This window comes from Maniola jurtina, chromosome 14 (genome assembly GCF_905333055.1).
Source record: "Maniola jurtina chromosome 14, ilManJurt1.1, whole genome shotgun sequence".
Taxonomy (NCBI): Eukaryota; Metazoa; Arthropoda; class Insecta; order Lepidoptera; family Nymphalidae; genus Maniola; species Maniola jurtina.
The window spans coordinates 5,285,390-5,307,414 of NC_060042.1; the positions used below are offsets into that span (position 1 = coordinate 5,285,390).

General features: G+C 36.0%; 1 protein-coding gene and 1 long non-coding RNA gene across 3 annotated transcripts; one reads left to right on the forward strand and one right to left on the reverse strand.

The window, feature by feature from the left end:
* Window positions 1–2,278: 2,278 nt before the first annotated feature.
* Window positions 2,279–10,991, reverse strand: LOC123871749 (aldo-keto reductase AKR2E4-like). Of its 2 annotated transcripts, XM_045915692.1 has the most exons (7): window positions 10,859–10,991; window positions 10,482–10,577; window positions 9,754–9,936; window positions 7,706–7,822; window positions 5,557–5,724; window positions 4,258–4,455; window positions 2,279–2,697 (listed from the first exon to the last, which is right to left on the reverse strand). In XM_045915692.1, exons 1-7 carry the CDS (start codon window positions 10,916–10,918, stop codon window positions 2,458–2,460), a joined length of 1,062 nt encoding a protein of 353 aa, XP_045771648.1. In that variant the 5' UTR covers window positions 10,919–10,991; the 3' UTR covers window positions 2,279–2,457. The 2 variants fall into 2 exon arrangements, with proteins under 2 accessions (XP_045771648.1, XP_045771649.1); XM_045915693.1 differs by lacking the exon at window positions 10,859–10,991 and having other exon boundaries at window positions 10,474–10,561.
* A 5,773-nt stretch (window positions 10,992–16,764) lies between these two features.
* LOC123871759 lies at window positions 16,765–18,005 on the forward strand. The gene is made up of 2 exons (XR_006797335.1): window positions 16,765–17,045; window positions 17,736–18,005. It is a non-coding gene; the product is annotated as an uncharacterized LOC123871759 (long non-coding RNA).
* Window positions 18,006–22,025: the final 4,020 nt, after the last annotated feature.

Genomic DNA, 22,025 nt, shown 5'->3' on the forward strand with positions numbered 1-22,025 from the left:
CGTCGGTCCTCACCATAATCACGGTTTACCGTGCCATAATGTAATGAAATTAGAGCTTCATCATAGAAAGTACGGTACTCCAGTTCGCTTGTTCCTTAATACCTAAGTAAAAAGCCCCTCCCATTGAGTTTTCTGAATATAACGTGTACTAGTAGTAAATCATTATCAATAAAACAAATTAAAACCACCCGTCTTTTTGCACAGGAATTCATTAGATATGCAATTTAATTTATAAGAGTCTGTTTAAATCATAGAACCTTGTTTAAATGTCAGGAGCATGCTACCTAGAAGACATTAAGCTAGGAAGCGGACACAAAAGCCGCCAGCTAAAGCTACCCCGATATTCTCCGAACAAAATAAATACAAAGCTTGTTGGAACTAATTAGATCATCCAAAGCCTTAAAGCTGAGATAAAAGCGGCATTTCCTTTATACTCGTGATAGAAAGAATTCAATTACATAATGCTAAGGAGATTAAAAAGGCAACATGGTCCCAAAGCTCCTTAGAGGGTAAGGAAAGGCGACCTGAAAACTTAATTGTATCCAATCCGTATCCGAAAGGAATAAATATTACATTTATATCTATGTAACATGTACGTGCATTTTCATCACTGTAAGGCTGTTACACTGCATCCAATTCGAATCCCAGAATACTTACTCGGTCTGAAGTAACCGAAGTTTTACTTGCATTAGGGTTTGCGAACTAAATCTCAATTTCACTTTTCGAAGCCGAGAATATATCCAATTTCGACCATATTAAAGATCCAAATCAGAGCGATGTACACACTAGGTCGTGGTGACGATCGACCGTCTAAAGAATATGCCAGCACATCCGTAGAAACGAACGCAGTGCAGTGTAAGCGAGAGTCAACCATCTAGCTGACCATCTAGCTGAGGCTGGATAGCGGCAAGCTCGCTCGTTGCATATTGTTTACCATTGTATGTTGTTACTGTAAAATGTATGTACAGAGCATATTATACTTTAGTACGATAAGGACGATACGCCTATATAACTGATAATTAGGTTTTTTATGCACGAATTGACGTCATTTTTAGGGTTCCGTACCTCAAAAGGAAAAACTGAAAAACAGATAGACAGACTTGAAGTCTGTCTATCTGTCTGTCTGTCTGTCCGTCCGTCCGTCCATGGTGTCTGTTAAGAAACCTATAGGATATTTCCCGTTGACTTAGAATCATGAAATTTGGCAAATAGGTAGGTCTTATAGCACAAGTAAAGGAATAAATCTAAAAACCGTGAATTTGTGGTTACATCTCACAGAAAAAAAAATTAAAATATGTTTCAATTTTCAAAGTAAGATAACTATACCAAATGGGGTATCATAAATTATGAAAGGGCTTTACGTAGACATTCAAAAACAGATTTTTATTTATTTTTATGTATAATAGTATTTGATTTATCGTGCAAAATGTTGGAAAAAATACCCGGGTACGGAACCCTCAGTACGTGACTCTGACTAGCACTTGGCCGGCTTTTTTACATTAGCATAGCTGAGGATCTGGAAAATTATATGGGTATGCAATTCTTGATGCGTCTGTCGTTCAATAAAGCTGTAACGTAAATTTTGGGTGAAAATCACAAAAAGTAACCATTTCGTCAAAAATATGAATGAATGTATGAATATAATTATATTGTACACCACAAAATTTAGGTACAACAAAAATATTGGCAGATACAATTTAGCGACCTCTGAAATATTGTAACAAAACCTGAATTATTTTTCTCTTGAGCCCCGCGAGCGAAGCCGCTGGTAATAGTTAGTATCTGTATACGTTGCCACAACCAGCCGGACTGATTTATCAACGCCAGTCCTAAACCGCTGAACTTAGATTGAATACCTGTCTTAATAAACGTATGGGATGGTGCGTTTTAGTAACTCCTGGAGTAGTTAGTAGTTACTAGTCTCTGAAACCGCCTGAATACCATTTGTACATATATCACTAGATGATGCCCGCGGCTTTGTCCGCGTGGATTTAGAGTTTTTGAAATCCCTTGCGAACTCTGTTACTTTCAGGGATAGAAAATTTGCCTTTGCCTATGAATGTCCGTGTAAGTCTTACACTAATTGAGGATTAATTTTAATAGATTATCTTTTATTACTTTTAATTTGACTAAGTTTTCATTTAAATATAGTCAGTTACGAACCCGATTACGTATACTCTTGAATAGTAAAGTAAAGCATCTATCTGACAGAATCTTCTTCCAGTTTCCCTCGAAACTCTAACATTTGGGGATGGTTATAAGAAAAACGCTTACAAGCAAATACCTTTATTATTTTATTATCATAAATTTATATGAATATTAAGAGAATAATTCGTGGAATTCTAAGAAACGCGTCTTATTGGATCTTCGCATTTAATCCTCGAGTCGTAGAAATCCTTTTATCCGGCATATTCTTATAATAATGAAAGTCTGCCTCAAAATTATTTTTTCGCATCTTTAATCTTCCTTGCTATGCGCGATAATGTCCTCTATTTCAGCATCTGTAAGGTTCTTTTTCTCAAATGGGAAATGCGGGTGAGGATACCACTTGACGGGTGTTCGGAGTCGGTAATTACTATTAAATTTCGATAGCTCGTCAACTTCAGCAGATGTCAGTGAAAAGTCTGCTATGTCTACGTTCTGTCTGATCCGATCCTTATTTGTAGACTTCGGAACGGCGACAAGATGACGATCCAACTGTGAAAAATGCAAGTTCATTTTAATTCTGATATCCTTAGTTATTGATATCCCTACATATAAAAGGGTGGCGTACCGTGCTGCACCAGTGCGCTGATGTGGATATACAGGGTGTTTGGTAATTAGTATATAAAGACGACACGTACCCATGCTACTTTGATCTGATACATACAATGCTGAAGTATAATGACGAAATAAAATTATAAAAAATTCCATACAAAATTTAAAAAAAAAATATGTAAAAGTTTTCATGACTCTAACGTGCCCTAACTCACTGAGATCGTTGGCCATCTTTAGATAGGTCAAGGCCAACGATTTCAGTGAGTTAGGGCACGTTAGGGCCATGAAAACTTGGACATAAAAAAAATTAAAATTTTGTATGGAAATTTTTATAATTTTATTTCGTCATTTTACTTCAGCATTGTGTTTATCAGATCAAAGTAGCATGGGTACGTGTCGTCATTATATACTAATTACCAAACACCCTGTATAGGCCGTATATAGTACAATTATATTATTCTGTAGTATAGCCCTTATAGAGCAACATAGTACCATAGACCTAACACAGTGCACGACGATGATGACAGGTTCAAGGTTAGAACTCTCGTGACGACAACTATACATTCCTAAAATAAACTACCTAACCTAAAATTCAAAAGTTCCAAATTCTTAAATTTAAGTGCAAGTTAGGTATCTTTCTGACTCAATTCAAATGAACAAGGCGGTTACATAAATCCCAAACAAGACTGACAAATTGATTGTGTCTAATCAATATTGAGTTATTGGCGAGACGTTCTTGCGGTATTTAGAGAATAGGCTTTAGTAAACGGTCAAAGGTCAACAAGAGCTCTTACGTTGCGAAGGTTGAAAGGTGACCTTGAACGTGACTTAAACTTGTATTCTAGGGCGCTTTTTCACCAGAGATATTGTAGTATGCTACGTTGCTATGGATGTGTGTATATTAACCAATAATTTTCAATGCTCCACACACCTTTAGCATTGGTGGAAACGGGTTTAAAACAAAACCCGCTATGTAATTTTTTTCAATTTTTGATTTTGATGTCATTTTGTTCAGTTTTAAAAGGCACCTGTGCACACAGAAACCCGTAATTTAGCGTGTGTGCAGTACAAAAAATCACCTTATTAGACGTTTTGACCTAAAGGTAAATCAATTTTTATGCCGAATTTCAGCCTGATCCGTCCAGTAGTTTGAGCAGTGCGTTTATAGATCAATCAGTCATCTTTCTAACCCCCGACCCAAAAAGAGGGGTATTATAAGTTTGACGTGTGTATCTGTGTATCTGTCTGTGGCATCGTAGCTCCTAAACTAATGAACCGATTTTAATTTAGTTTTTTTTGTTTGAAAGGTGGGATCGAGAGTGTTCTTAGCTATAATCCAAGAAAATCAGTTCAGCCGTTTGAAAGTTGTCAGCTCTTTTTTAGTAACTGTAACCTTCACTTGTCGGGGGTGTTATAAATTTTTAATTTACATTTGTCCTTTTATAATATATATTTAGATTAAAGTATTGTTATAAAAGTCAGTACAAGTTTAATACTCACCAAATATCTCAATAGTATTTGAGGCACAGTCTTATTGTATTTATTGGCCAAAGACACCAGGTATGGATGATCAGCTCTCGGTGGAGGAGCATCGCTCTTCCGCCCCAGAATACTTCCGAAGGGGGTGTATGCCATTATGACTACCCCATGTTCTTTACTCCAGTTTATCAGTTCGTCTTGAGTTATTGTTGGATTTACCTAAGAATCAAGAATGAAATGAAAAATTCTGTTATAAACCTATCTGTAATAGTGAACTGAAGTGTGTCTTGCAATTTAAATATTCATCATCCCATCACCGCCTCACTACTGAACACGGGTCTCTTCTCAGAATGAGAAGGGTTCAGGCCATAGTCCGCCATGCTGACCCAGTCGGATCGTCAGTCTTCACACACCTTTGAAAACATGATGGAAAACTCAGGCATGCAAGTTTCTTCACGATATTCACCGCTAAAGGAAGCGATATAATTGCTTAAAACGCTTATAGTTAACTCTGAAAAGTTACAGATGCGTGCCCGGGATCGAACCCTTGACATTTCGAATAGAAGGCTAACATCTTAACCACTAGGCTATCAGTACTTAAGTATATTTAAGCGTTCCCTATTCACCTCGGATTTCTTATTAGTTTGTAAATACATAAGTACCTACTGGCAAGTACATATTTGCCTATGTCAAAAATAAATTCCTTCTTAGTGATTATTAAATAGAATACGTAAAATCCACGTCTTTTGTTAGTTTTAAGTGTAATTACAATTTTAAATTATCAATTAAACTAAAAAAGCACGTCAGATCATTGTGACGTCACATGCTAGTATTTCATAGAAGCTCTCATGCTAAGCGCGAGTTTTGACGTTTGATAGAAAGATACTCTACAAGGATTTGACTAGTTGTCAAACACTGGGTTGGGTGTTCCTATAGAACACCTACTGCGAAAAAACTGGTACGAGCTAATTGTGGAAGATGATGATGATAGCCTATATATTACCCGACTTGAAAAAGAAGGAGGTTCTTAATTGATTAACTCCACAGATTGTCACGTTTTCATTTTACACTGCATTGTCATTTTATCATTACATTGCGATCAAACACTTAATTGTGCCTATAAATAAGTCTAATGTACCTAATATAAATTTTTAAAAAATTGAAGCTTTTGGTATAATTATAATATGTTATTTCTAAGCCGTGTTTACTATAAGTACCTAATAGGCATGCGATTTGGGAATTCGGGAAACAAAATTTTCCATTGAACTAATCACTTGAGTTTCAATGGTCTTGAGTTTCAAAGGGCATCTCTGAACTTACCTCGATTTGGTTAACGGCTGGTTTGATCCTACAGTTGTCCCACAGCCTCTGTATTTGTGTTATATTGAAGTTGGAAACTCCTATTGATCTCGTGAGATTCTGGTCTTTGGCATCCTCCATCCCTTTCCACGTCTCCAAGTAATCTGTGTCACTTATTTGACCGTCTTTCTGAAATCGAAGCATTGTAAAATTTTACTATCCACCGGCGTTTAAATGATCATCATTATCAACCTATCATCGGTTCACTTTTGAGCACTGGTCTCCTCTCAGAATTAGAGGGTTTATTATGCCTTACCGGTTATGCCTTTATGGTTTATATTGCCTGTAACCTTAGTGGTTGCTGTTTTGAAAAAGAAAAAACCTCCCAAGTGCGAGTTGGACTCGCACACGAGAGTTCCGTAAAGTTCACGTACAAGATAAAACATTTGAATGTGGAACACTGCGAGTTAATTACAGGTAGCTCCATCTAAGATGTGATTTAGTAAACTAAATACTTGTTGGTGACCACATTTTAATTTTTTTCCTGGTGATGTAACCACAAACTCACGGATTTCGGATGTTTTCCTTTACTTGTGCTTTAAGATTTATAGAACCTATAAAGATAAGAGTACCTTATAGGTTTTGATTCCACCTAATTGACAGACACAATAGATAGACAAAGAAGTGATCCAATAAGGGATCCTTTTTTCCTTTTGAGGTACGAAACCCTTAGAATTACAATAATTTTCAGATGACTTGATATATTATTGTAAGTTCCTTTGTTAACCCCCGACCCAAAAAGAGGGGTGTTATAAGTTTGACGTGTGTATCTGTGTGTCTGTGTATCTGTGTATCTGTCTGTGGCATCGTAGCGCCTAAACGAATGAACCGATTTTAATTTACTTTTTTTTTTGTTTGAAAGGTGGCTTGATCGAGAGTGTTCTTAGCTATAATCCAAAAAAATTGGTTCAGCCGTTTAAAAGTTATCAGCTCTTTTCTAGTTTTCTTGTAGAAAAGAAGGTTAGATAACCCTTAGGTTCATAATATTCAAGTGTCAATTGACAAATGTCAAGCTGTCAAGATGGACGTTGCCTAGATATACATAATTACTTATTTGAAAATGATGTTTTGGAAAACTCAGATACTTTGGATCGTAGGCGCGGAATAGTCCAAGAAAATCCGTTCAGCTGTTTGAAAGTTATCAGCTCTTTTCTAGTTACTGTAACCTTCACTTGTCGGGGGTGTTGAAAATTTTTAATTTACACTTGTTCTATTTTACTTATAAAAGACAGCAAAATTAATGTAAGTACACCGTGGAATAAACGATGAGAAACATTTATGAATCTTGCCAACATGTTCGCCTTGAAATAAGTCACATACTTGAATCGACAAAGTGATTGTAATTATAGAAGACTTTAATTAGTGCTCCAGTCCAGTAGTTATAATCTTTTATGTTGTTCAAGATTCGATGAAATTACTGTCTCAAAAATAAGTTCATAATAATTTTATTTTGTTTAACTTCCTTGGTTGCCCAAATCAAATTGATGCCTCAGTTAAATGATCAATATTCACCTATGGATTCTATTTAAGAAAACTAAGAATAACAACTGTAAATTAAAAATTGATAACACCCCCGGCAAGTGACTAGTATTACAGTAACTAGAAAAGAGCTGATAACTTTCAAACGGCTAAATTGATTTTCTTGGATTATAGCCAAGAACACTCTCGATCAAGCCACCTTTCAAACAAAAAAACCAAATTAAAATCGGTTCATTAATAATTTAGGAGCTACGATGCCACAGACAGATACACAGATACCCACGTCAAACTTATAACACCCCTCTTTTTGGGTCGGGGGTTAAAAAGTTAAAATCGTGTTGGGTATTTAAACAATTTTAACCTTTTAGTGTTTCCAGAATGTATAAGCAAATTACATAGGTAGAGTAGCTTATGCCTGTGACTTCATCCGCATGGATTACACAAATTCCCAACCCCTATTTTTCCCCTTAGGGGTTGAATTTTAAAAAAAATCTTTCTTAATAGATATGTACGTCATAATACCTATCTGCATGCCCAGCCCGATCCGTCCAGTAGTTTGAGCTGTGCTCTGCTGTTCATAGATCAGTCAATCAGTCAGTCGCCTTTTATAGGTATTTAGATTTGAACTCACCGTATATGCCATTGGATAATGCATCAGATACAAGTCCACGTAATCCATCTGTAGCTCTTGTAGTGACTTTTTTAACGCTGGAATAACCTCACTTCTTTCATGAGAATCGTTCCACAACTGTATAAAAAAATATAACAATTTCATAAAGCATCCATTTATTATTATACTAGCTGATGCCCGCGACTTCGTTCGCGTGGATGTAGGTTTCTTAAAATTCCCGTGGGAACTCTTTGATTTTCCGGGATAAAAAGAAGCCTATGTGCTAATCCAGGGTATAATTATTTATCTCCATTCTAAATTTCAGCCCAATCCGTCCAGTAGTTTTTGCGTGAAGGAGTAACAAACATACATACACACACACACACACACACACACACACACACACACACACACACACACACACACACACACACACACACACACACACACACACACACACACACACACACACACACACATACAAACTTTCTCCTTTATAATATTAGTGTGACTAACATCTATCTATCTAATATTAGAGCCTCAATAGCTAAGTGGTTAAGAAGCGGACTGAATTCTAAACGGTCGGCGGTTCAAACCCCATCCGTTGCACTATTGTCGTACCCACTCCTAGCCAAGCTTTCCGCTTATTTGCGGAAGGGGAACTTTTTAAAAATCTTATCAATAATATTAGTAGGTATATTAAGCTTAACATAACTACCTATCCCCAATTAATTTAGAAGTGATATAGGTACCTACTCATACCAATTTACGGAAAGCGCTTACCTATAGTGAATAAAAAAAAAAAAAAAAAAACAACAATTTTAATACAATACAAGTGTAAATTAAAAATTTCTAACACCCCCGACAAGTGAAGGTTACAGTAACTAGAAAAGAGCTGATAACTCTCAAACGGCTGAACCGATTTTCTTGGATTATAGCTAAGAACACTCTCGATCATGCCACCTTTCAAACAAAAAAAACTAAATTAAAATCGGTTCATTAGTTTAGGAGCTACGATGCCACAGACAGATACACAGATACCCAGACACACAGATACACAGACACACAGATACACACGTCAAACTTATAACACCCCTCTTTTTGAATCGGGGGTTAAAAAACAACACGGAACGACAGTATCAATATTTGATAACCTGAGAGGTGTTGCGGAAAAATACGCCTTATAAAAATAGAACAAAATTGTGTAATGTATTATGCGAGCGCGCTCGTAGTTACAATGACTACGGACATTCCTTAGACTTCCTCGCTCCGAGATTGCAGCTTAATAAAACATACCTCATTTTACATCCGAGACTAATCTTTGCCGCAACGAAAACTTCTTTAAAATCCTTTCCGTAATTCGCAAGCTGCATACAGAGATATAATTAAATCTAAATGAGCATTTAAGTTTTAATAGCTACATTCATTTTAATTATTTTGTAGATAAGTTTGTTTTTTGGTACAGAAAAAAATTAGCAATTCAGATAAGAACTAATTCAAGAACAATAATTGTTGGTCTATTGTAATAACAAAACGAAATCGAATTAAATTGGAGCTATAATAATTCGACGAAAATAATAGATAGCGTTTTGTAACATTCGGTTCACATTAATTTATGTAAAAGAAGTAGTTTAGGGAAGTCTGAAGGCCTGCTGTACACCAAGAATAAAACCCACAATTATGCATTCTCTCTGCATCGTATTCCTCATGGTTGAGGGTCGTAACCCCTTTCCATTATTCATAGGCATAATGGTAGGTAGGTACCTATAGTTTTATATATTTGGAAAATTATGTATTCCCGGATCCTTTAACATACGACATGATTAAGAGAAAGAGATTTGGACTCAGATTTAATAGTTATTATTAGATCGATGACCACTGAATGTGCTCACAGAGACAGAAGATACGAAAAAGTTAAATTCGGATAACCAAAGTCGGCCACATAATATTATCTAGTTATAGCGTCTGGGGTCAAAGTTACTCAACCAGTGTGATCATTTGATAGTGCACGGCAATAATAAATTTATATCTGCTGACATATGGCAATTGTATGGTGAAGGGGTATTTACCTTAGTAGTGATGTACACGTCCCTTCTATCGGCATTATTGTCCCTCAAATAGTCACGAACACCGAGGCCTACTTCGTCTTCAATGCGGTATAGAGCGGCAGTGTCTATATGCCTATATCCGGCCTCTAGTGCCCATTGTACCGCCCGGGCTACCGAGTGGTTCACTGCCAACATTCTTGTTCCCTGTTTGTAACATAATGTATTATGTTTATAGGACAACATGTCCGAAATAGAATTATTTGATAGAATGAATTCTATTTTGAATATGCAGCCAAGCGATGATGGAAAACTATCAGCCGTATTTTGAAAACTGAACTTTGATATTTTGTACTGAAAGTTAGCTTTTTCCAGAGTTATTCAATTCAGCTTCTATTTGGATTTCAGTTTTCGATTTGGATCAAAGTATGAAATCTATATTGTTAGGTAGCTAGATACCTACTCTTTTTAAGGAAATCTTAAGGACCGGGCATTTTCTTAAATAGGGAGTTTTGTTTGTTAAGAGAATCTATATATGGATTTAAAGTAAAGGCAAAATACCATGTAAATTTTCGAATTTTCCGGTAGAATTTTCAAAAAAAAATCTAATTCAAATCTTGGCCTAACGAACACAAAAAAATCTGCCAAATCGGGCATTCTCAAGTGATAATCTTTCATACATGCGGCAATTGATATTTATTTATAGTATATAGTATATAGTGTCATACATAAAAGGCTATGTACCTACTTACATCTGGTGTATGTCCCAAACTGGTCCCCAAAGCAATGGCCGGTATTTCATTGCCATCATTTAGAGTAAATGTCAAAGTACTGGCGTTTACTGGCACCTATAAAATATAAAGGTCACAACTTGGGTAATTACGGAAAAATACCTCGTATAATTCCATAAAGGATACCTAGATAAGAATTTTATTAATGCAATAGGAGTATTAATCATAAAACTATGAATTGTATAATTCCATAAAATTGTACGGCAATTTTAATATAACATTATAGTTCAATATACTTAAAGCATTATACAAACAAAATATAAAACAATGGTAGGTATAAATAATAATAAAAAATATTTAAACTTAGCGATCATTAAAAACATATACCTAAAACTTACCAGTACTTGTTCCATTATAATAAGCTGAAGCAAGTATTTCCAATGTCCAAACACGTCCATCTTTACTGATACTTAAAACATACACTGACTTATTATAACGATTAAAACATAAATATCTTCAGTCTACTGATTGAGTAGTGAGTGAGTATAGTATTTATTACAATCACTTAAGGCGAATCATCCCATCATTCATTTCGATGCAAAAATCTGAAAATACAGAGTGGTCTTTTCCAGAGTGCCTCTAAAATAGACCTGCATGAAAATAATTATTTTATATTAATTGACTCTTTAAAAAAAAATTGATGATTGTGCGACATAATTTAAAGCGACAATAAAAGGACCAGACAGTGGGTAGGTTTAGGGTCAGCAGTTTTTCTAAAACCCTAGAACAGTCCAATCTTGTAGACCTCTCATAATATAAATGGATTAACTATTTACTGCAATAATTTATAGAGAAAATGAACTATTAAAAAAAGCGTCAAAACACCCATAAAGGATTCCACAGTCATGCTTATAAAAAAACGAATTACAGGTGGATAGACATTTGGATTTTGGACTAGACGAAACTAGGAGATTCCTACTTTTGAATGAGCCCTGAAAATACAATTTAAATTCGCCTTACAGTAGGTACTCGTAAGTAGTAACAATAACATAATAATGATATTAGCTCATTGCCAACTATTATATTATAATTCTTATGAATGAATCAACAATGAGTGATTGCTCTGGCCAAAAAACTTTGACCTGAACCGATAACCAGATAGGTATTTAACATTTTTGTAATACTAGCCGATGCCCGCGACTTCGCCCGCGTGGATTTAGGTTTTTCGAAATCCCGTGGGAACTCCTTGATTTTCCGGGATAAAAAGTAGCCTATGTGCTAATCCAGGATATTATCTATTTCCATTCCAAATTTCAACCCAATCCGTCCAGTAGTTTTTGCGTGAAGGAGTAACAAACATACACACACACACACATACAAACTTTCGCCTTTATAATATTAGTGTGAAATATGTTAATCATCATCATCATCATGATCAACCCATCACCGGCTCACTACAGAGCACAGGTCTCCTCTCAGAGTGAGAAGGGTTTTGGCCATAGTCTAACACGCTGGCCAAGTGCGGACTGGCAGATTTCACACATCTTTGAGAACATTATGGATAACTCTCAAGCATGCAGGTTTCCTCACGGTGTTTTCCTTCATCTTTAAGCGAGTGTTATTCAATTACCTAAAACGCACATAGCTCCGAAAAGTTACAAGTGCGTGCCCGGGATCGAACCCCCGACCTCCGATTAAATACGTAAATTAAATACGTAAATACCTGTAACTTTTCAAGTTCCTTTTTTTACCCTCGGCATTTGCCTTTAGGGTGATAACCACTACCCTAAAGTGCCTAAAGGTAGGATGGTGGTGAACCAGACCAGTGACAATTGTTTCTAGAAATTTTAAATTCCGAAACTGCCCCTGCCTGGAATCGTATCTTGTCTTAGGGAACCTTGAGAATATTCCCTTTAGTTCCGCTGGCTATTTTTTGTACTATTTGCGTTGAAACGCCTCACATTTATTTAGAGTACACTATCACACTTTACAGCACCACAGAGAGTACCGATTAATTTCGTTGCAGCGTCCGACGTAATTAGTTGCAGTGTAATGAGTGCAATTTAAAACAAGAAACCGCTACTCTGCTACCATTAAATATGTTCAAACTATCCGTTGTTTGTAGTTAATTTTGTTTATGTGTTGTTATTTTTGTATTAATAATCTCTTTTGCACACTATAGTATTTAATTATTATTTTTTAAACTGTGTTCTAGGACTAGAGCAGTGTCTTCCCATGTGTGTTCTTGTGACAACATACAATCACTTATTATAATTATAATTATTATAGATTGTATTTCATTCAATATTACAATATTCTCGACCTCAATATATTAATGCTGTTGTACTGTCCATACTTTCGTATTGATATTATTATGAATGTGAAAGTGTGTTTGTCTATCTGTCTGTCTGTCTGCTAGTCTGCTAGCTTTTCAAGGCCTATCTGCTGAACCAATTTTGACGAAATTTTGTAAAGAGACAGCTTACATCCCGGGACAGGATATAGGCTATTTTTTGTCCCGAGATTCAGCCGCTCGTATCTTGAAACGTGATTCTAAATCGCGTCAGTAGTGATATACGAGTAGAATCTTGGGCAAACCGGCTGTATGGGCCAGCGACGCATTGCAACAGCTGTATGGCGACCTTTTTGTGAATGTATCGCTACTACATATACTTAAAGCAGAAAAAGTCGTGGGCAATTTTCTTAAGAGCTACGGCGAGTTTCCTTCATTTCCTCTGTATGCGTCAGCCCTAAGAAGTCAACACCATTTTTTGTATGTTTTTGTTGTTGTTATGCAATTAATTTTTTCGATCCGATTAAAATGAACCTCCATTTTAAAAATACTTCAGAAAAATACACCTATTCGTTCCGTAATGGTTTCCAAGCTCCTTATAAAATGCCGATATTAAGAGCAGAATGAAAATATTTTTTCCTCTTATACATTTCTCCAACGTAAGCTGTTCCTGGTATAGTCTTTACAGTTAGATGGAGCATTTAATAGCTTCTATTACTAGAGTACAGAATAAAATTAATAGAGGCGTATAATATGAGCTTTTCTTCCGTTATATTTTTGAGATACTTATGCGAATAAGTCGGCCAATCTGCACTAGGCCGGATTAATGACGGATACTGACTGACTCTTTGATTTTCCCGGATGCAAGCTATCTCAGTGCCAACTGCCAAATGAATGATGCTCGCAACTTCTTTGGTGTTAAATTCAGATTTTTAAATATCCCATTGTTTTTTTTATTTTGCGGGACCAAAAGTCCCGGGATACAAGCTATTTCTGTATCAAAATTTCTCCAAACCTGTTAAACAGATTGACCGTGAAAAGCTAGTAGACAGATGGATACACTTTCGCATTTAACCATAAATCGTCCAAAAAAATGTCCTTCTAGAAGCTCTTCTGGAAGGACTTTCAGAGTCCTGCTAGCAGGCCTTCAATTTCTTTGAATTGTCACGTGTGTCCTTCTGGCAGTACGCCGACTGCTGGCAGGACGGCGTAAGTTGACCAGAAAATTCCCGGCGCGTCGTAGTGTGACGCGAGCGAACGCACGCGGTCGCCACGTCTAAACATTGCGGCTGTCTCGCTCACACTAATAGTACGACGATGAGACAAACACTCCTAGAAGCAGAAAGAGACAGATAATCTACTTGTACAGTTAAAAATCCTGCCAGCAGGACCGTTTACGTAATAAACACAAAGAAAGTTGCGTCCTACCGGCAGCACCGAAAGTCCTGCTAGCAGGACGCCGGACGATTTATCATTAATTATGTCAATTAGTAGGTAGGTACGGGCTGAAGTGTATTGCATTTTCCAGTGTTTTCCAGAGCACATGGAAAGACTACTAAAAGACACTAGGTAGTCATCAGAAAATCAGTTTACCTTATTGAGCATTTTCCCGTACTTTCTATTACCTAACTTATAAAAAGTAAGTTGCATTTTCAAACGATCGTGACTTTGCTGTCACTTAAAGATAACGCCATATTAAAAGTTGTCGTAAACTTTGCGCGCTCAGCTTTATCTTGGAGTTCAAACTTTCAAACTTTATACAGCAAAGTTCAGCGAGAAAAGATACTTTAATAACGATTTTACTGACTCTACATCATTAAAAACTATCGTTAGAGTAGAGAGCAATATAAAAAACCGGTTCGGTACATAAATTAATTTTGGTGAGTAGGTATATGAAATAGGGATTTCTTTTCCGATCTAGAACATCGAAATAAACCGTGAAAAAACCCCCAAAAAATGTTGTTTGTTTTGGTCAAAGCAAATCGCTTTGTACAAGTAGATACGTTGAATTTCGACTTCAACTGAAGATTCAAATAATCCTATCGTTTAAAACCATCTCGAAAATGTAACAATTAAATCTGATATATATACTGAGTCTTTGTATACAAGATGGAAGCCGCATCAGATACCTAGATATCATCTAGGCACACAAAGATCATTCAATTGAGAAACAGTTATTGCCAAATTCTAGATATCCGACCGCACTTAACTCTGATACTAGGATTTAGGTGATTCTATAACTAGGTATATTCGAATAAATTCTATGCGCTGTTTATCTACCATTACGATATTCCTATTTTAACAGATCGATAGGTTTGAAGTTTGAACATGGCCATGTTAACAGGACTCTCTCCGTCACTCGCTTCATACAATCGTAGTTCCAATTTCATTTGAATATTAAGCAACCAAAGTTCATGAAATGCAGACATAATATTATAGAAACTAATATCTGTGTCTGTGGTGTTTTAGATTTTTCTAAAAATATGTAGTTTTAAAATTACATGGGCTCAAAGATTTGTTTGTAAATTTTTCAGACCGCGTAACTTTGAAATTGAATATTTTAACAGAAATCTGGAAAACCACAAACATAGATATTAGTTTCTAGAATATGTCTGCAAAATTTCATGGACTTTGGTTGCTTAATATTCAAATGAAATTGGAACTACGTTTGTATGAAGCGAGTGACGGAGAGACCCCTCGCACCTACTCATATATAAATGCGAATGTGAGTTTGTCTATTGCTTTGTCCTTCATTTACGCCACAAAGGAACAACGGATCACTGTGACCTCAGCGTGTCATTGGCTACTTTTATTCTGGAAAATTAAAGGATTCCCATGAGATTTGAAAAACCTAAATCAATGCGGACGAAGAAGCAGGCATTAGCTAGTGGTGAAATAAATTGTATTGATGAAACCTCGTGTTAATATGGCAAGGATAGGTTAATAGATCCCCGTTGTTTTAAAGTGTATCCTGTATTTTTATTCTTTGAAAAAAATTCTTTCTTATTTAGAAAAAAAGATGTTTAAATTGATAAAAAATAGATGCATAATATAAATATCAACCATCTAAAAGATTGAGCAAAGTGACTGAGCAAGAATGACCTGTAACTTTAGCGGAACTTTACCTAAGGGAATAACGCCAAGTTGGAAAATAAATATACCATAAAGCAAACGTAAGATAATAATTTAAAATATGAAACATTTTTATTTACAATTTAAACATATTTCAAATGCATGAGATATCGATACATGCAATTTCCATTCGACTGGGCCCGTTGGGCGAAATACGCTTAACCAAATACCTGTCTCAGATTTCACAGATTCTGCGCATCTAAAATTGTGCTCGAGCTTTGCATCTGTTAAATTTTTGAGATAGTTATGCGAATAAACTGGAAAGACGATATTTTAAAAAGGAGAAGGCGACGACTGCGCTGCGAGCTAAATGTTCCCAGCATCCAGATAATGTGTAAAATTAAAGCATTTCAAAGAAATATAAAATGAAATAATCTGCTGTTGTAAATACCTAAATATTTTTAGAGAAGCATAAATCTACCTACTACAAATAAATTTAAATTATAAGAGTATGTATACGTCCATGAGATTATAAGTGGTTAAATAAGTGCTTGTCATTTCGTTGTTTAACAATGAAAAGAAACGGCACCATAGATTTTTAACTGAAAATATTGTGTCCTACATTAGTATCCCATAACCATGAAACCAGCATCAATCCATCAGGTTTCGTGCCATTATTCTGACCGAATTTCTAATGGCCCCATTGCTAGCAACATTGCTAGCAGGAGCCCTTTTGATCGCTATGCCGAAACAGCCTATCATCGTTGCATGTAATCATTGACATATAGAAATACAGAGAAATGAAAATTACTTTGATCGTCTTTTCAAGCTATGACATAGGAGCCGATATTTTATACTTTTTTCCATAGACTTATATTACTTCGTTTTTTATGGTTTTTTTCAGATGAAACAAGAAACGAACCAAACGAACGACAGCATTAGACAGAGAACTTCAAATAATTCCGTCATTGTTATGTCTGTCATGTTCAAGAAATCATAATTGATTTCTTGAACATGTCATTTATTAAATAAATAATTTAAAGCTCCATTAAGCTTCAATTCTAATATTTTTCTAACAGTTATTTTGATTAAACTGATAATGGCAAATGAAGAGCCTTCCAAAACTGAAGATTCAGAAAAACTGCGCAATGAAATGATACAGACACGTACCCATCATGTTGTGCCCAATCATTTTAAAGACAACCTGCTTGTGCCTTTAGGTACTTAGTTAACTGCTTCTTATCAAGTTATTGTACTATCAACCTTGGAATCTCAAGGTCCCTGGAATGGCGACCTCTCTCCAGAAAGCGCATCGTTGGTAGATTTCCCATTATGTAACACCAAACGAGTCGTAGGGAACCGCTGGAATTACGCGGTGCAAGATTGTAGCGTGTGGTCGTCCTTGCAAGAGATCTATGTCCAGCTGTAGACTTCAGGCTGCGTAAGCGTTGCGTAAGCGTGAAGAAGCGTACCATTGCGTTGTAATGTATGGATCTGTATGAAACATGGCACACCGCTTGCGTAAAGCGTAGATGTATGCGTAACCAGGTGTGTTTTAGGGATTTACGCGTGTCACTACGCACGTGTCACGTGTACGCAATTGGTGTGAAATCGGCCTTTATTGGTTGAAGACGACGAAGGCTTGTAGATTTTTATAATTTTTATGATAATCTTTTTTACCTACACTTCAAGGAAATTTCTAAATAATTTTTACGCTTTGAACTGTAACCGTGGCTTACCGTTCAGAGCGTAAAAATTCGCTATCTGCCAGTGACGAAATTTGTGATATATATGTTCACTCAGTACTTGTATACTGTGCACTGTGTGTTTTGATATGTATTTAAAAATTATTTAGGCTTGTAGCTTGTTCGTCATTGATTATATTATAGAGATTTAAAATCTTGTTACAGGTTGCTTCGCGACAATAACTGCATTGGCAATCGGCTTGTGGAGCTTTCGCAAAGGCCGAAGCAGGCTCTCTCAACAAATGATGCAGATCCGAATTATCGCCCAGGGCTTCACTATTACAGCCCTTGTTGCTAGTTTCTTCACTGCAACTGGAAAATCTTTCAAATAGCCTCATTCAATTGTTTGAACAAAACTATTGAGAATACTCTCAAATAACCATTATTTAAATGATTGTATAAAATAAAACAAAATAAAAATTTTGATCCACGTAAGTTTCTAAAAGTTTATTCATAAATTAAAGGAAATTACAGTAATTTACCAATGTCTGTGAAGATGTGAATTCTGTTAATATAATTAATGTCTTTACTTTTTTGCAGACTATAATATAATTAATGTCTTTACTTTTTATAAGTAGTAGTAACTAGTAAATAATTCTTTATTATTATTTGTCTTAAGTACCTGTAGGATTCTTCGGATTCTTCCTGTTGTCCCACTATCATGAAATTCGACAAAAATAAAGGTCTCACAGCACAAGGAAAATATTACGACATCATTAATTTGTAGTTATATCACATAAACATTTGCAATTAAAAGTCATTTAAACAAACAAAAAAAACAGGCATTTTTCCAAGGCGTGGGACCTTCAGTGAAGTCCGTCTAGCACTTGACCGTTTGTTAATAAACCAAAACCCTCTTTTACTGTCTAAGTGCTTAACAAACCGTTCTTTAATGAAAAATAAAAAATATATTGCCATTCGCGGCTGGCATTGTCACAGACACGGTACATCATCCGCATGAAATTCAAAGAGCGTGGCGGTGTCTGATTTATGAGAACCTCCGATGTATGAGCTCGTATTAAAAAATTCATAAAAATGGCTTTTTGTGTTAACGCATTGTATCAAGCAATATTTTCGAGCTGAATACTTGATTCCTTTTGTATTCAAACCTGTATCAGTCAGTATATCTACGTTTATCCTGATACGCATTAATCTATGGTCAATTCATACTTAATATTATACGAAAGGGTGTTTGTTAGGTTTTCATAAATTTTGACCTTTAGTAAAGAGATAACTGGCATCTATTAGGTAACAAACACCCAAAATGAAGATTTATTTTCCTTTATCCAAAAGGACCAAAACCACTTAAATTCGGGCCCTAATTTAGTTTCTAAAATATTACGACCAGGAAATGAAAAGTGTCCTGTGATTTGTGTTTACTTTAAAAACGTATTTGTATATTATTTAGTTGTAGTATTCATCTACCTTTAATCTATATATATTATGGACTTATTCCCGAAGGCAATAGAAAGGTACGGCTGCCCATACTAATTTAAATTATAATTGCTTTATTATCCTAACGATATGTTAAATTGGTACATAAATTAGATTGTTATTGTGTTATTGGTTGTTTTGAATTCTGTCCCTATTGATATAATATCTTTGTTACCTAGTGATTTCATATTATTCAAATATCAGCATTATATTAAAACATTATACACATGCGATTCCGTCTGCTTTGAATGTGAATGTGTTAAATATTATTTCTGCATATTTATGTAAAAACGGAAAATAACTGACTGACTGACATCTCAATACAGATGGACGGGAAACTATATAAGGATTCCTTGTTTTACTGTGGAACCTTAATAAAAATTGTGAAGGACATTTTATTTAATTTGTCCAATTAATTTTAACAATATGCAACAAGTGTCCAATTTCCAAATTGTAATCCACCACACACAAACACAACACGTTCAGCCGAATATTGCCTTGAGGCAAGAGTTTTATTCAGGCTCGATGTTATGCATAAAATCATTACCTACTCGTAAGTAGGTACAATTTCAACCCACTGCGTGTCTGTTCGAAAGCTTTATAGCTCGTTCACACAAGCTGCGTAAGAGTAGACGTAGCGCGTACCATTGCGTTGTAATGTATGGAACTGTATGAAACATGGCACACCGCTTGCGTAAAGCGTGGATGTACTATGCGTAACCCGGTGTGTTAGGGGTTTACGCGCGTCACTACGCACGTGTCACGTGTACGTGCTTGGTGTGAATCGGCCTTTAATCCCAAAAGTGTTGAACGAAAGTTTTATTCAAGTCTTCACTGAGTATATTAAAAATACTTAATTAATTATAGTAAGTATGTAAATAATATTATAGTGTATAGTGAAAAAGTTTGCATCATAATATTATTGTGATGCCCCTGACTTGGTCCGCATCGATTTACATTTCCTAAAAATCCCCCTGGAATTCTTTGATTTTCCAGAATAGAGGTTATACTGTGTCCTTCTTCAGAGTGCATGCTACCTCTGTGGTATTCATAAAAATTGGCTGAGTGGTTGAGCCGTGAAAAAGTAATTGAGAAACTTTACAGATAGATAGACATACAGACACACTTCCACATTTCTAATATTAGTGTGGAAGAATGATTGTTACTAATCATTAATGGGCACCTATGGCCACCCGTGCGAAGGCAGACATGAGTAAGTAGTAAGTACCTATATAAAAATGATACATTAGGTCTATCTATTCTAGCTACAGGTATCTACTTCTTATATTTTGTAGTTTCATGTTTTATTTCCTCTCTCTGAGTAATGCAAATGAGATTCAAAGAAAAAAACCCTGCCCAGTAAAATCTCGTTATTTGTAAATAAAAAATCCTTTCCCCGAGCAACACTAGAGGTTCAAATATTTATAAACGAGCTGAGGTAGCCCGTCTAATGTGCTATTAGCTTGGAAGTGGGAATTAGCGACGGCCGCGCCAAACCGCAACAGTGTTTTAAAGCAGTGTGAAGGTACCGTAATGTTAGTACTGTACATTTACAAGTGCGTATCTTAATTTATAGCTGGAGGGAATAACTGCATTTTTAGGGTTCCGTAATCGAATGGTGCCAACGGGACCCTATCACTGCCTCCGCTCTCTGTCCGTTCGTTCGTCTGTCTATAAGCGAGCTGTATCTCGGCTGTATTGACTATAATATGTATTTCTATTGCCACTATAATAAAAATAATAAAAATTGCAAAATGGCCACCATGAAAATTAAAAAAAATTAAAAAGTGGTATTTCTTCTGCGGTGGTATGGAATCCTTTGTGTGCAAGTCTTACTCAGTTATCAGCTAGTAATATTACTTATACTGGTTGATGCCCGCGACTTCATCCGCGTGATCTTAGGCCTTTAAAAATCACGTGGGAACTGTATGATTTTCCTGGATAAAATGTAGCCTATGTCACTGTCCAGGTCTTTTAACTATACCTATGCAAAAATGCGTTGCTCCTTTGCGACGGCGACGTCACGGTAATATTATGTATCAGTATTCCAACTTCATACAAACGGACGAAACGCGAGCTATACCTACGCACCTCGATGTCGGCAGGCGCTCGACATGCAGATAGTCGCGACTGTGCCGCAGTGACGAACGGGCGGTGTTTTGTTTTAATAACAATAAACGCGCGATTTTTTCGTTGTATGTGAAACCCGATCAAAGAAGCCACAATTTCAGCTCCGAATGTCGGTATTTAAGTTACCGGGACTGCAATAAGATTAATTCGCAAACTTTTTTGATTGTACCCAGCGATGATTTTGTGGAATATATAGAAAAAATGGAGAAAATATTCCGAACTTCAATTAAAACCAAATACATAAATTGTAAAGTAGCTGCAGGTATTATTATTATTATTATACTATATATAGCTCGATTACCACTCACTGACTCACTGACTCACTCATTGACATAATTGTTCTCCTAGAAGGAGACGGAAAATGATATAATGATGTGGGGGAATTGTGTTCGGTTTCGGGAACCCTCTGGGGAAAAATTATGACATTTCAGAAAAACAAGATGGCGGCCGAGGTGATTTTTGCAGCTCCGTTGTTTTCCAACCGATTTCATCGAATTTTGCAATCTTTGAAGAAAATAGTAAACGATTAATGGGAAATGTCGAAAAAATTGGAAAAACAAGATGGCGGCCGAGCCGTAGCGTTTTGAAAATTTTCATTTTTCGACCCCGAACCGCGGCGCCACAGATCCAAGACGGGGTAATCGAGGATAATTATTTTTTTTGGTTTCGCCCACGATTATCCTTAATTTTGACAGAACGGGAGTGGTTTTTAAAAATTCAAGATGGCGGCTGTCATGGCGGCCGTTTTGTTCGAGGTACGGAAAAACGCAATTTTAAAAGTTAAATATCTCAAAGTTGGCAACATCGGAGCGATTCGGTTTCTATGAAGCGATTGTACGTATAAGCTTGAGGTATAGATTGGAGGAAAAAAATTACCCCATTTTTAAGGAA

What these genes read in the sequence shown, in the direction of transcription:
- LOC123871749 (XM_045915692.1), bottom strand. Translation starts at nt 10,918, where the DNA reads ATGGACGTGTTTGGACATTGGAAATACTTGCTTCAGCTTATTATAATG. An exon ending in GTTTGGGACATACACCAGAT is followed by an intron (nt 9,937 to 10,481) that starts GTAAGTAGGTAC and finishes TGTTACAAACAG; the next exon opens with GGAACAAGAATGTTGGCAGT. An exon ending in ATTATCCAATGGCATATACG is followed by an intron (nt 5,725 to 7,705) that starts GTGAGTTCAAAT and finishes CTTCGATTTCAG; the next exon opens with AAAGACGGTCAAATAAGTGA.